This window comes from Bos grunniens, chromosome 1 (assembly GCF_055505025.1).
Source record: "Bos grunniens cultivar Pamir isolate PY7600 chromosome 1, Bosgru_T2T1.0, whole genome shotgun sequence".
NCBI classification, from domain to species: Eukaryota; Metazoa; Chordata; class Mammalia; order Artiodactyla; family Bovidae; genus Bos; species Bos grunniens.
Genome location: NC_141165.1, coordinates 83,466,516 through 83,482,301, shown reverse-complemented (window position 1 = coordinate 83,482,301; position 15,786 = coordinate 83,466,516). Strand labels below are relative to the sequence as shown.

At 36.5% G+C, this 15,786-nt stretch overlaps 1 protein-coding gene across 5 annotated transcripts in view; it reads right to left on the bottom strand.

Annotated features, from left to right (window-relative positions):
• Nucleotides 1–15,521, bottom strand: part of OPA1 (OPA1 mitochondrial dynamin like GTPase) — an 83,615-nt gene extending 68,094 nt beyond the window's left edge. For 3 of the 5 annotated variants that reach the window (XM_086320206.1, XM_086320228.1, XM_086320254.1), the window contains exons 1-6: nucleotides 15,342–15,521; nucleotides 10,697–11,015; nucleotides 9,945–10,041; nucleotides 8,216–8,323; nucleotides 7,527–7,580; nucleotides 6,799–6,866 (exon numbers count right to left, since the gene is read on the bottom strand). In XM_086320206.1, coding sequence (XP_086176332.1) covers nucleotides 6,799–6,866; nucleotides 7,527–7,580; nucleotides 8,216–8,323; nucleotides 9,945–10,041; nucleotides 10,697–11,015; nucleotides 15,342–15,373 — 678 coding nt within the window. In that variant the 5' untranslated portion in view covers nucleotides 15,374–15,521. The remainder of the gene's footprint in view (nucleotides 1–6,798; nucleotides 6,867–7,526; nucleotides 7,581–8,215; nucleotides 8,324–9,944; nucleotides 10,042–10,696; nucleotides 11,016–15,341) is intronic. The other 2 variants (XM_086320217.1, XM_086320239.1) reach the window with 1 other exon arrangement.
• Between the last annotated feature and the right edge of the window lie 265 nt (nucleotides 15,522–15,786).

Genomic DNA, 15,786 nt, shown 5'->3' with positions numbered 1-15,786 from the left:
TTTTTTTTTTTGATATATTCTTTAAATAAATATTTTTATGGTCATTGATAAATCTAAAAGAAATGCAACGTCAACTCACTAGCCTCATCATTTGCATAACTTTTTATGTCCTTTTCTTTCATTTCATGTATCCCTGCCTTTCATCAGGCAGAAAGAAATTACCCAGCTCATTTTTATTCAGTCATTTATCATAATAGCTTCTACTCATCTAAGTGTTTAGATTTCTCAAAATAGTTGTCTTTTAAAGAAGGCATCCCATGTTGGCTTACACATTAATGTGCCTGTGCTTTAATGAACATAATCCCCATTATTATAGTTTATAAAATGCCAAAGCAGTATGAAAGTATTCCACACTTCTAAACTGTGCTGGTCTCTCACGCACAGGTTTCTTATTTACTGATAACTTAAACACCCCTCTCTAATCCATTGCTTACATGTATATACAAACTGTACGGTAAATACTCTAACAGCTATTTAAGTATAAGAAAAACATCCTCCTCCTAGTGACACCTCACTTTCCTTCCAAGTCTGTTACTGAAGCACTGTTATGTGAAGGTAGTTGAAATTAACTGTTACCTCCTGGAAAAAGTAGGAAGAAAACAAGAATTAGACACAGAAAAAAACTACTTACACTATACTATACAACTATAAATGGTTACTTTTATTTTAGGCATCACATCTCACTTATCTAAGCACTGCTAGGCTAGCTTTTAAAGCCAAGGCCATGTTGAATAAGGAGGAAGAAAAATGTGTGTGCCTCCTGTGTAAGATACATCCTTATATGAACAAAACATTTAATAAATATTTTCCCAAGGTCAGACATTTTAATCTCAAGAAACAGCACATAATTTTTAAATGATATATATTAAAAATGCAGTAATTGTGGTCTATAAAAATAGTTATTGTAAACAACCACATGTGATACACTCTCAAAACATCTCTTGGTTACTATCAGTTTGACACTGCTGCTCTCATGGTCCCATTTTGTATGTACAATGTTTTCGGGTTTTTAAAAAAGTATAGTGTCAGACCAAGAAAATCAACTCCAAAAACCAAGACACAAACTGAAAGTGCTAAAAGACCTCTAAATGTTGATGGTTATTTTTTAAAACCTTGAAATTGTGACTCATTTTTATGTGAATACATTTAAAATACTGCATTTTGGTAATTCCCTGGCTGTCCAGTAGTTAGGACTTGGAGCTGTCACTGCTAAGGCCTAGGTTTGATCCTTGATGGTCAGAGAGCTAAGATCCTGTAAGCCACAAGGCATGGCCAAAAAAATAAAAATACTTATCTTTAACAGTATTCTAAATATTAATAGCAGAGCAGGGTCTATACCTTGTTTGTTTTTATACCTAGCACATAGAATAAGGTCTTGACACTTCAGGTGTGTTATGGCCAGCACATAGGTTAGGGCTTGGCACATGTTTGTTGCAAAAATACACAAAGTTTATAGCATAAAATCCAAATTGGGTTTCCTAAAAATTGCTTACTCTCTAAATAAGCTAAACATCAACCCTACAATCCATTTTTCCCACTTATCACAATTCCCAGAACACACTCAACAGGAAATAAGAAAAGAAGAAGAAATTAATCAAATAACATTAATATGCTGTTAACTTATGCAACAATTCAAAGTATAAGATAATAATATCATCATATAAATATTTATTGAGTTTTATTATGTGCCAGATCTTGTGCTGAAGGGCTTTACGAAATGCCCACACTAACCATTATCAGGTAGCATGCCCCCTATTACTGAAGAGGAAACCAAAAACTTGGAGAAACTAAGGAACTTATCCAAGGTCATACACCTCAGAAAACTGGAAGGGCAGGGTCTGAACACAGGCAGTGTGACCCCAACGCCTGCACCAGATAGCATCCTGTGAGCTCTACAGTCTCACTGGTTTCAGTGTCTTTGACCCTTCAGGTTCAATCCACACATAAATAAGGAAAATGGTAAAACTACAACACTTCAGAGGACACATGTAAATTACTCTTTAGAGAAGGAGCTGGCAAACTATAGTGGGCTGGCTGAGCCCATAGGGCTTGCAAACCTAAAATATTTCCAACCTGGACCTCTAAGAAAAAGCTTGCCAAATTCTGTTTTATTAGTTTGGGGTCCAGAAAACAACTTTGTGAAAGTAAAAACTTCTTTTCCGTTCCACTTAAAAAATATTTCTAGGCACTAATCTACTTTTCAAAGTTTGAATAATTCTGCTATTAGCTATAAAGATCTATTTTCCTATTTTTCTCCCTCCTGCTGCTGCTAAGTTGCTTCAGTTGTGCCCAACTCTGTGCGGGTCCGGCAGCCCACCAGGCTCCCCCGTCCCTGGGATCCTCCAGGCAAGAACACTGGAGTGGGTTGCCATTTCCTTCTCCAGAGCATCAAAGTGAAAAATGAAAGTGAAGTCTCTCAGTTGTGTCCGACTCTTGGCAACCCCAAGGACTGCAGCCCACCAGGCTCCTCCGCCCATGGAATTTTTCAGGCGAGAGTACTGGAGTGGGGCGCCATTGCCTTCTCCTTTCTCCCTCCTAGTAATATATAATTCTTCTCAAGATATTCAGAGCCAATCACAATATGTTTAATATTGGATATCAGAAGAAAATAAGTCTTTCAACTTGAATTATTTAACTTGCCCCAATCAGAAATACCATGTCCTATTTCACTATTTGGACAATTTCTACAAATGATAATTTTAGAAGATGGACAAATCAGTCTATTACCAATAGTTTTTATCAAAATTACTATTTCTACCAAATCCCCTTTGTTCTAAATTATTACACCTAAAGACAGTGTTATGTACACAGTATATATTTAATGTAAAAAAAACATAAAAATGCAATATGCTTATTATTAAGGAATAAAATAAGTGTCTAATCATGTACAGTTGCTAGCCGTTAGCTGCTCAGAAAACTTAAGCTTCCTGAATCTGTTGCTTCTTGATGGTGCTGGTTCTGAGAATTTCATTTTGCAAGTTTACATCATTTGTTGCATGAGGATTTCCAGAAATGTAAATCCCACTTAAGCAATACTGATTTGTTACAATTCAGAAATCCAAGTACATGTGCTCCTTCACATTCTTACTCTCCTCAATAGTTGTTCAAATATTGAAGGTCAAGAGAAATTCACAGGTAATCAGAGCAAAAACACACATTACATAAAAATCTGGGCCCACTTTTGTTAGCATTAGCCAAATTTACTTACTTTAAATTAGCCTTTTACCGAGTTAAATCAATTGACAGATTTTTTTTTTAAGAGTTCAGCAATATCCTACATGCTTTGAGAACAGAGATTTTGCGACAGAAACAGCCCCTTAAATACTAAGAATGGAACCCAAAGTAAATAGTGTTTCATCTGTCTAACGCCTTAAATGTTAAGAGTATAATTATTGGGACTAAAATGGTTATACAAGGCTTCATGAAGCTGGACTTTGAGGACGAGGGAAAATTAGGCACAGAAAAGGGAATAGAGAAGTGGGGGGGTACAAAATAAGTAAAGCCACACAAATAAGAATTACAGTAACATGTGGGAAGGAAGAACATTACTATTTAATGATTATTTTTAAAATGGTAACAACACTTTATGATTTGGACTTCAAATATTTTCTATAAATTATAAATGTACTTATAACCCTCAGAATAATATTCCCTACTTCTGTGAGATGTTTATGACCAATCAGAAACATGATAGAATAAAAGCACAGATAATGTCTCATTTAACAAATTTTCACTAGAATACAACAATGTTACTGAATCTAAAAAGAGGAGATACACTATGTGGTCCCGTTACTATGCATATTATGACTGAATACAGAAATCTGGGGATTTACAAACCAGGCGAGTCCGTTAACACTAAAGAAGGCTTGCCACTCCAATTCTGAATTTGCCTTCAGATATCCAGGTCTCAAAAACATTATTAAGTTCACACTAAGGGCTCTTTCCAGTATTTTTCTATAGTGGACACAAGTTTAAAATATTCTGATTAAAAGCATTTACTAAAATGTAGTTTCAGTACTTTTCCATTTTTTATTTATCAAAAATACATAAAGAACTTTTGATTGACATAACTACTGCCCACAAACTGAATAGATATAAACCCAGGCAAAGTCAAAGAAATTTGATTGATGTTTAGTTAGCCTGTGCAGCATTATGTGGAAATATACGCTTTTTGACTTTCTGAAGACCTCAATTACAATTTTTCAGAACACCTAAAGTCTAACAACTCCAGACTGGGAACCACAGGTAATCTATTTTGTTTTCATTCTGTTGACTCAAGTCAATCAACCTCTGTGTTCCTGCAACTCCCTGTCACTTTCACTTAAGCTGACTTACAAAGGCTCCTAACTATCCTTCTACTCACCAGTATTTTTCCAGATGTGTTCTCTTATTAAAAAGAACAAGTTTTTCTTTTTAGTTCTATTCATAGAAATGTTTTTTTATTACATTAAAAAAAATCCAATTCACATTTACATTTCTAAGATAAGTCTAGCTAGAAACTTTGGTATAAACCAGTCGATCATTATGCTAAGTCATGACTTCGCTTTTAAATCTTGGGGCTCTCAGACACTAGACTAAACCAATCAAAAAGGCACCACCTGAACTCTGGCTACCATCCTGCTGCTGCTAAGTCGCTTCAGTCCTGTCCGACTCTGTGCAACCCCATAGACGGCAGCCCAACAGGCTCCCCCGTCCCTGGGATTCTCCAGGCAAGAACACTGGAGTGGGTTGCCTGGCTTCCATCCTATCACCTCTGATTATTGCCCAAATTTTCAAATTTGATATTTTAGAGTAATTTCAAAGAGGTTTCTGCTAAGGTCTCCCTGTCCATGCTTACATTCAACCATCCATTTACAGACAAGTTTCTTACAATCCATGTATCTGCATCTTGTCTGAATAGTTCATTATTTTCAAACATCACAGGTACACAGTTAAGCCTTGAAAAAATGCTGCATATTAATAAAATTCAAAACCACCAGTTGATGCTGACAATACTTTCTCTATATAGTAAATATTTATACTACATTTAATACTATCTGATTTAACCTATGAAAATGGATTAACTAGAACTCGATGTAGTATTTATAACAAATAGTGGGAAACAACTGATGAGTTTTTAATGGAAAGATAATCACCATAAACTATGGAAAAGTTTAAAAGAAATAGTCTACAGCAGTATTTATCTTCAAGCAAAGTGAATTATAAAATAAAGCAATAAATTTGCTCTCATGTCTACTGTATAAAATAAAATCTGTAAATATAAATTTTCAGAGATTAGTTCTCTTGTTTCTTCTATACTGCGGAGCTCCTGACCATTTATCAATTACTACTACTCATTTATCACTTTAGCAGGATTATAAGGGAATTATCTGTCAGGTCCAAAACAGGCAGGATTCTCATGAACCAAAACAATCATAGGCCATGTCAGAAAAGAACAGAGATGCAGGCCTCACCTAACTGATTTAGGCAACAAGAAATCTTGTCACTTGAAAATCATACTACCACCTCTGTTAACAGAGGTTCCTTCTCCCCAGATACATTCATTTCTCTGCACATTAAATCTACCTGCATCAAGGGTCAAGCCTTTGGCTCAAAAAAAAGTCGATCATCAAAGGCTAATTTCTATTCAGATTTTTCTTCCCAGTAGCATGCATAGTCAAGGGTGTCCCTGGTCAAAATAACACCAAGGATAAAGGAAAAGGAAATGGAAAAGGATATAAAAAATGATCAAGTTAAAAAAATACACACACACATATATAAACACATCTTGAAAAATGTTTTCTCCAAAAGATCAAGTTAAAAGACAAAAAAAAAAATCTTTTGAAATATAATTGACACGTGGAATATCATGTAAAAAGTTCAAAGCTGAAGGATAGGAAACCAGATGGAAATCTACACAAAGGAATTATTTTCTTCCTGCTTCCCCCAAAAGCCGTGAAATTATTTACCTCAATGCATTAAAACCACAATAACCTTCATTATTTAATTGTTAAATGTTTGCACTTAATGTTTTAAATGTTCATAGAGTATTTTCCAGATATCTATTTATCTAGGTATTATTTTGAAAAAAGCTTTCAAGGAATCACTTATATTACAATTTTGAAAAGATAAAAAAAGTGAAGATTAAGACAATATCAGGCTAACATGAATATAAATACATAACAATGCATGTTATTCTATATCAGCAAATCTCCTAAAACTTTATATGGATTTTAAAGCATGTATGGAAATTAGCATATCCTAAATAACTCCATACATTAATTTTGTTGACTACCAATGTAATAGAAATCTATATCCCCCAGTAACAAACCTGTTATTTCCTTAAGATTTCCCTTAAGTATATATCATGAAACATTGGTATCTAGAAGATATTTCATGGAAAAAAGGGTTTTGTTGGTAAATATATTTAGAAAACTCTGCATATTTTGACGAATCTCTTATAGCTTCACAATGCACATGCATATATCAAAGTCTGAGAAATCCCAGAGAAAAGAAGCCTGCTTGTTTTATTTATACGTTTCCCGTCACACATATTTAACAACAAAACCCTTTGTTGCAGAAACCCTGGAAACTAATATTTCTCAAATATATTTGAGGGAAACTGGATTATCCAATTATATTTCCAGAACTGTTGCATAAATGCCTTGCATTTTGTACCAAGAATAATAACAATACCTCCACTGAATAATTTTATGGTTGCTTCTCATATGTTACCATTTTAAAATCTTCTAGGGTAGGTAAAAACTTAAAAAAAATCTTTCAAGACTACCTATGTGAAGAGTGCTCCTTTATACTTACCTTTCTATAACGCTTGTCACTTTCAGATCCGGGATCTGTCGCTCTAAAGGCCGTTTCTCCAGGTGAACCTTAAAGATAAATATTCAGTCTTATAAATTCTCCAGTGAAGCCAAAAGTCTAAATTAAATTCCATATTATATTTAGTCAGTTGAAAGGTAAGTGGATTTTTAGAGCAAAAATCATTTTAAGAAACAAAGTGGTAACCTAAGAAAAAAATTTTTCAAAACCATTATAGGACCTGTTTAACTGATTTTTAAAAATGTCACTGAAAAGTACAATTAAAAAATAAGAATCTTTGATAAGATTATTTTACATGAGAGTACTTACAGTTTGGCCATACACTACTGCCATAAGAGACCACATACAGTAAAAAAAAGTAAAAATGTCAACTGTGACCAGACAGATGAGACAAACTAAAGTGACTTCATTTCAATTATAAGAAACAACCAGATCTGGTTCAAGAAAATAGTTTGATTAAGCAAACTTTCTTTTTAACAGTTTTAACCTTATAATATAGATACATACTTAGGAATTTTAGTTTTATCACAAAATAATTATTTTATTATTTCCACCTAAATTTAGGATAATGAATTTGCCCAATATAATTCTGACATTTTAAAATTCAGCACAAGCAGCATTATAAATTTGGTCTGCAATTTTATTTGCAACTAGTTTATTAGAAGCATTAAAAGACATGTTAAGATCAGCAAAAATATCTGTTTACACACCTAACAAGAGAAGTAGGTCAGAAGCTTCTATGACTTCACTAACCAATTTGTGACCTGTGAAAAATCAGCAAAAGGGGAAATAGAAATGTAAAATTTAACAGAAATGAGCAAACAAAGATGTCTGAGACCTCAGATTTATATTATGGTAGGGCAGAATTGGGCAAATACACCAGGATTGACCTTAGCAAATTCTACTCATAATGGTCCATTATAATTAAATGTTTTAAAATCGGCTCTAATCAATTATGAAAAGCAAACACACAGGAAGTCTCATCTGCTTGTCAAGAACAAGTGACTTACTTTCCCCTCACTGACTAAATCCAAGATGTTTAAGTTCTTGAAAACCTTCATTTTGCTGGGCCAAACAAAAATTAAAACCACGGGAACTTCCCTGGTGGTCCAGTGATAAGACTTTGTTTCCACTGCAGGGGGCGTGGGTTCAATCCCTGGTCAGGGAACTAAGATCCCACATGCTGTGCAATGTGGCCAAAAAATAAAAATAAATAAATTAAAAAAAATTAAAACTATGGAGCAACAAAATTTTGTTTTATCTTTCTAATAAAAAAACCTGGCTTTTATTTGTACTAAACATTTTCATTTAAAAGATGGAAAATATGAATGTATCTTAAGTATCTTTCCTCTGTGTTTCCTGATATTTTAAATGAGATCGAACACAGGTCTTTCCTTACCTGTGGTGAAAAAGTCCTTTAGTAAGCTGAGGCTTTCAGCAATCTTGTCAAAGTCAGGTGCCAATTTTGCAAGGTCCTCTGAATTAGGAAGGGCTTTTCTAATTTTCTCTGAAGAAAAGAAAAGGATAGTCTCCAAATTAAAATGTGACTACTGAACCATTTATACAATTTAAATAATCATATACAAACTTAAATAGTTTTCCATTTTTCTCTCTATTCCAACTATAACTGCTACATGTATCTGAAACAATGTGTTATTCTGATGACATTCTATAAGCCATGAAAAATTTTTAAAAAGACTCAGACATATGGCTTAGATATTTTTGATTCATAAGTTAAATGCCTTGAGACAGAAACAAGGTATAAATGTTAACACTGGATTGGAATCAGAAGTACTTTAAAAATCTTTTGTAGCACCTGGCCCAAATTCTAAAAAAGTAATGTCAGTTTAAACTCAAGAACAGAATTTCATTACTTCTCTTTCTCCTTTTATGTTACCATTTCGAAAAACCTGTGTATGAACCCAAGACAAGCCTTTATTTTTGCTAGCCTTATTTATAAAGTGACCAAGTATTTATTTTTGTTTACAAATACTCAACAATTCTGTCCAAGTTTGGTACAGCTTTACAGTGTCTTCTGATTCAAGAAGGGCTTTTCTAACTTTCTCTGGAGAAGATAAAACACAAAGTTTCTCAAAATAAAAATATGTATTAGGTCTTATTCTAAATGCAATAAAAGCATTAACTTGTTCCATCTTCGTGGAAATGCTACAAAACAGTTCTCATCAGCCCCATTTTACGGATAAGGAATGGAACACAGAGATGTAACAGGACCTGTGCACCCAGCAAAGTGAGGCAGTCAGGTTTAAGCCTAGGTAGCGTAGCTTCAGAACCGAGGCTCATAGCCATTACTGTGTGCTGAATTTATCAAGTTAAAAAGCTCTCCTCATATATGTTAGAAAAATAATTTGAAGGCGCGCTTTTCCTGTATATATCTTTATCAGTGCAACAATCTTTAATAAAGTGTTGTGAATAGTGCATGCAGAGATTAAATCCATCCCTGCAAACACCTAAGCTAAAGTCTAAAAAAAGTCTACACAAAGTCTATAAAGAGAGACCTGAGGAAAATAATTTCATCAGACAATTTTTTTTTTCCCCTAAAGATCACCATGACTTACTGGCAATCACAACTATCAAATATACCTGTTTCTCATCTACTACTAGAAAAAGGGAACAACGGCAGACTAACAGGAGAAATTACTCTGGCCACTAGCAGGCTTTTAAGGAACTTGGTAATAAAAAGTAGAGGTAACCAAGGTACTCAAGGAGAGTTAGTTAGGTGAAGCTGTTCTGAGTAACATACAACACTGAAAACGATGTTCAAGAAGGCTGCTTGGCAGCGTAGAAAATGCTGACAAATGTGTTAGCTAACAAAAGACAAGATAGCAAAGTGTTTGTTCACTATGACTATACCTTTTTTAAAAAGGAAAGTAAAACATTAACCACATACACAAAATAGGTACAATTAAAAGAAACTACGCTGGCAGCTGTATTAAAGTGATGAACCAGTGGATTATTTTTGTTTCTTACCAATTTTTCCTCTGCTAGTCTATCACTTTCATTATGAAAATAAAACTGCTGCAACCTTAGAGTTAAGGAGCTATCTCAATACAACTATTTTTCTTTCCTAAAGAGACAACCAAGAAAAGTATTCTGATGTTGATACAAACCCAAATCGATATACTCATCAATCTCCCACACAATGTCAGGCACAATCCATTTATAATCACTAAGGTCAGGTATCATGTCTTTCCACTGATCAAAAGTCTAAAAGATAAGAAAGTATGCCAGTCAAATGATCTGAATGCCATATAAAATATAAAGAAAAACTAGCTAAATTTATTTTGTTAAAACTTGCTAAGCTGCTAAGAGTAATGTATTATGTTCACAATTTTGAGAAACAAAGTGGCCTTTGCTCTTCTAAAAATTAACAGACAAGTGTATAAAGCATGTAAATGTTTCTCTGCTAAATACAAAAAATGGAAAAATTCAAAATACACTTTTATTTCAAATAGGTTTCATGATTTGACTTTAAACATGATTTGAAGAACAGAGGGAAAACAAACCAGGCATCAGGAGACCCTGCCTGGTCCCACAGTTGCCACGAAGTGGTTGCAGGAGCATGCCACCTAACTTCCCTTCCTGGGCTACTAAATGGCAGAGCTGCAAATCAAACCAAGGTATTCTCACTCCCAGGTCAGTGCTCCTTCCATTAGGCCATTCTCACCTCTTATAATAACTAAGATTCTGAGAGCATTTTCCTATTAGCACCATTAAAACAGTTTAGCACATGACAGAGACACACGATAAATGTTTAAACATCTCATTATATTCTACTGCACTAAAGAAAAATGACATATGCTATGAAACTTTAAAATATTTGCTGGAATAGCTGGAAAAGCAGTAGCAAAGTGAAACTCACCTTTTTGGCTGTATAGCCACCCCCAACAGCAGATCCGAGTATGAGATACCGGAGTTTCAAGAGTCTTGCTGCTAATCTGGCTGGCCAAAAATTCCTGTGGGGCTGGTAGCCATATTTAACTGGAGAAAGTTTCAGTTTACGTAAAGGAAGGCTAGTTAGAGAGGAGAACTGCTGCAATGACATCCTCAATTGAGGTCTCTGAAGCTTTAAGGTAGGATGATGTGTATGATAAATACTTCGTGAAACCAGATGTAGTTTTTGTAGTGGTAAACTTCCTTTTGTTCCAGAGCTGTGTTTCACTAAGGACTGGCAGACCTCACTGAAAGAAAAGTAGGTGTGGGAGAAAGATCAGACAGGGAAACAATGTAAAGAAATGATATTAACAAAACAATATGCAAAAGGGAAAATACACAGGGCACACCTGACCAATTACACCCTGTCTCACGATAGCATACGGGCACTAACCATTTACTGTGTGCCAGACGCTGCTGCAATGGGAGCTAACTCAGCTAATCTTGCTGATAATCCTATGATAAAAGTATAAGGATCATCCCCATTTTATCAACAAGGAAAAGGCAGACAGATATAAATAAGTTACTAAGGTCCCCACTGATGTAAGAAGTAATGGAGGGACTCAAACCTAGACAGAGGGACTCCAGAGCCTGTCCCTCGATTTACTATATGTGGGTAATGATCATGGCCCAAAAAATCCAAACTAAAGGAAAAAAGAGACTTATTTTATTAGCTGTTGACATCTACTTGCTGTCAATAAATTTGAAAACAAAATATCTTTATTTAGTGACATATCCGACCTAGACTTCACCGCTGTGATCATTTTGAAATGGTACAGAAATACCAAATCACTATGCTGTGCAATAGGACCCAATGCAGCATTGTAGGTCAATTATACTTCAAAACCAAACACTCACACTTAGAAAAGAGATCAGATTTGTGGTTATTACAGGCATGGTGGTAGAAGGGGGAAATGGATGAAGGCAGTCAAAAGGCACAAATTTATAGTTCTAAGGTAGAAAGTGAAGAAATAAAGAGCCTCTTGATGAAAGTGAAAGAGAAGAGTGAAAAAATGTTGGCTTAAAGCTCAACATTCAGAAAATTAAGATCATGGCATCTGGTCCCATCACTTAATGGGAAATAGATGGGGAAACAATGGAAACAGTGGCTGACTTTATTTTTCTGGGCTCCAAAATCACTGCAGATGGTGACTGCAGCCATGAAATTAAAAGACGCTTACTCCTTGGAAGGAAAGTTATGACCAACCTAGACAGCATATTAAAAAGCAGAGACATTACTTTGGCAACAAAGGTCCATCTAGTCAAGGCTATGGTTTTTCCAGTGGTCATGTATGGATGTGAGAGTTGGACTGTGAAGAAAGCTGAGTGCCGAAGAACTGATGCTTTTGAACTGTGGTGTTGGAGAAGACTCTTGAGAGTCCCTTGGACTGCAAGGAGATCCAACCAGTCCATCCTAAAGGAGATCAGTCCTGGGTGTTCATTAGAAAGACGGATGCTAAAGCTGAAACTCCAATACTTTGGCCACCTGATGCGAAGAGCTAACTCATTTGAAAAGACCCTGATGCTGGGAAAGATTGAGGGCAGGAGGAGAAGGGGATGACGAAGGATGAGATGGTTGGATGGCATCATCGACTCGATGGACATGGGTTTGCCTGGACTCTGGGAGTTGGTGATGGGTAGGGAGGCCTGGTGTACTGTGGTTCATGGGGTCGCAAAGAGTTGGACACGACTGAGCGACTGAACTGAACTGAAGATAAATACTAAGACTGTAGTGTACAACATGATAAATATAATCAGCACAGCTGATGTGCTATATATGAAAGTTGACAGTAAATCCTAAGAATTGTCATCACAAAAATGTTTTTTCTATTTTGAGTCTATATGAGACTATAGCTGTTCACTAAATTTATTTCATAATCACTTCATGATGTATTTAAGTTAAATCACTATGCTGCTCACCTTAAACTTATACAGTGACGTATGTCAATTATATCTCAATAAAACTGGAAAAAAAGATGTGTTAAAATAGCAAAAAATAATGTTGCCACGAACCCACCTGCATATACAGGAGACATGTGTTCAATCCCTGGTCTGGAAAGATCACACATGTTGGGGGACAACTAAGTCCAGCGCTACAACTACTGAGCCCATGTGCCCTAGGGCCCTGACTCTAGAGTAGACCCCACTCACTGCAGCTACAGGAAGTCCTGTGAGGCAACAAAGACCCAGCACAGACATAAATACAATGACTAACATTTTCTTTAAACAGAAAGAAAATAAACGTGAATTATGGATGCACTTATACAAAAAGGGGCACATAAACTTTTACTTTTAATCACAAAAGTTTCAGTAGCTTACAACATCTATTCTTTGCCTTCTCATGTCTCACAATCCAGAGATGGTTCAGGGATGGAAATTAAGAAAAAATTAACACCTCAGGTACCAGGCTCCCCAGAAACAGAAAGAGAACAAAAAACACCCCAAAGAGAAAAGGATCTAAATGCACATGTTGCTATCTGAGCTCTTCCCTCTTGTTCTTCCTGGTAGAGAATGAAAGTCTCCTACCAACAAACACACACTTGATTATCTTATTCAATACACAGTCATAGTGCTTACTACGGGCCAGGCCCCGCTCTAAAGAATTAAAATATTTCATTTAATTACATGGGACTAGAAATATCTTAAGAAAAAGGAATCGAGGAACACTGAAATTATGTTGTGAAGAAGGACAGTCACGGGAAAGGGGTATGTAACTGACAGGCATTATGGCAGATGTTTGCACAAACGCTACTGTTAACTCTCAGAAAAACCTGGTAAGGATCCTTATTTTTCCAATTTGCTTTTTTAAACTGTGTCTCACCTAAGGTAGAATGACTAGTGACAGTGGAAAAGAATTTGAATATATACTTCTATATTTAGGATGAACTAAAAATCAAATGTGATGCAAAACAAGGCTCCCTGACCTTCACTCCAGAAACCATCTATTCTCATTTATCCATCTTCCTTTAACCTAAGCACTGTTTCCTAGCATGTAATTATTTTTTCAAAATTTTATGCAAATACTTATTGCACCTAAATAAATATTGGTCATTAGTCTTCTTACATGTCTTTGAGTATGTACTTAGATATACATGTCAAAGAATGTTTGTTTAAAGAGTAAGAACCTAAACTCCAGAACATGGGGCATCTGACCTTCCTCATCTCTACTTGGGCAGGCAGCTCAACAGTGCAGTCAACGTAAGATATCTTAAACCATGACTATGGAGTCATTAGTAACTTTAGAAACAATTTAGCTGACAGAATCCAACTGAATCAATAATTATCAGTTGATATCTAGTTTCTAAACTCAATTTTTAAAGCATTCCCTAAATATCTTAATCAATTCAACAAAGTGTGCTATTTTCTGAAAAGTCTTTCCTGTTCTTATTTAAAGAAAACTAAATATATTTCCCCAGTAAATACTGAGAAGTAGAAATAAAAAGGTTGTAAATAACTTAGTTTAGTACCAAAGGCTGTGGATATACTCAGAAATTAAAATTCCATGAGGTCAGAAGTAACTTATCCAAGTATTCTATTTGACTAAAACTACACCTATTGTATGTTTTTCAGTTTTAAATTTAGACTCAAGGTTAATCTATATAAAGCAAATGGATTCCATCGCTTACAAACACTATAAATTACACCACTTAAAACACTCCTAAAAAAATCTTTAGGACAGGTGTTTAGAGACTGAGTTAACTCAGGAAATCAGGTTTTTCCAACTTTGCTTGATACATGTTACTTCTCATCAAATGCCTGTCAACAGTGAGTTAAATCTGAAGGTATTTAAGAACATTAGAACACAACTACGTGTAAAAATTAGAGCCAAATTTAATTTCATTAAAATGCACATAGTAACCCACAGAAATGTAAATACTTCTATCATTTTCGGTTTAGGATTAAGTCAGACCAGGTCAACAATAACACGGTGATTAGAAAAGTGGCGCTACATTCACCACCTCACATCCAAAAAGCAACTCTCCCTCCATGAACACTGAAAAGAAAGCTGTTATTAAGAAAATATCTCTAATCACCATCTCTGATACTGTATGTGTCACTGCTCCAAATCTGACTCCATTCATGTTCTTCAGCGGACTAAGGAAAGAGACAGAGTCCTCTTTATCCGAACAGAACAGCTCAGGTACCTGCAAAGGCAATGTAAACCTAGCGTGGAGGTAGAAGAAAAAGACGCGGAAAAGGTGACACATGGATAGCAAGCACCATAGAGCCCAGAGAGAGAGGGGACAGAAACCAGGGGCGACCAGAAACAGAGATAACAGCGAGGACAGACGGGTGAAGGGGCAGGCACAAAAGGACAACAGAAACAGGCCAAGACTGAAATGGGCCCAGAATTTTCCGAGAGGAATAGGGACAGGGGCCAGTACTGGGGCAAGCATCTCAGGTAAACCCAGTCAGGGCTCTTGCGACTCTGGGACCTCTAAAATATCCCGGAACCATCTAACTGCCCTCCGCCTGGCCTGAGAGTTATCTGCACACTCTGGAGGTAGTGATGGGGCAGCCCCGTTTTCTGGACGCCCCAGAAATAACGGAGCCAGGTCGGAGCCCGGACTTACCAGGCCACGGCAGCCCGGCGTACTCGCCACATTCCGCCGGCAAGGAGGTCACACAGGCGCCGAGGCGGCCAGCGGGGAGCCCGGGTGTCAGCCCCAGTCCAGCTGCTGCTCCGGGAATGACCCAGGAAGAGGCCCGCAGCAACAAGGGCACAGAGCAGCCTCTGCGGCCCTCCCAATGGCGAATGGACTTCCGTAAGAGCCTGCTCAGCACCCGTACTTGGTCCGTCGGCCAAACCTCCACCCCGCTCTTCCAGGAGGGCAGCAAAAACGGTCCGGCGGAGGACTCGCTCATGCACTCAAAGCCTCTGTAGGAACCACTTTATTTCCCCCTCCCCTCTCCCCTCTCCGCCCTCTGTTTCCGGGGTGGAACTGGGAGCTTGTGCCTCCAGGGTGGAACTGGGAACTTGTGCTTCTCAAGTTAAATAAATGAGGAGCGGACGGGTGA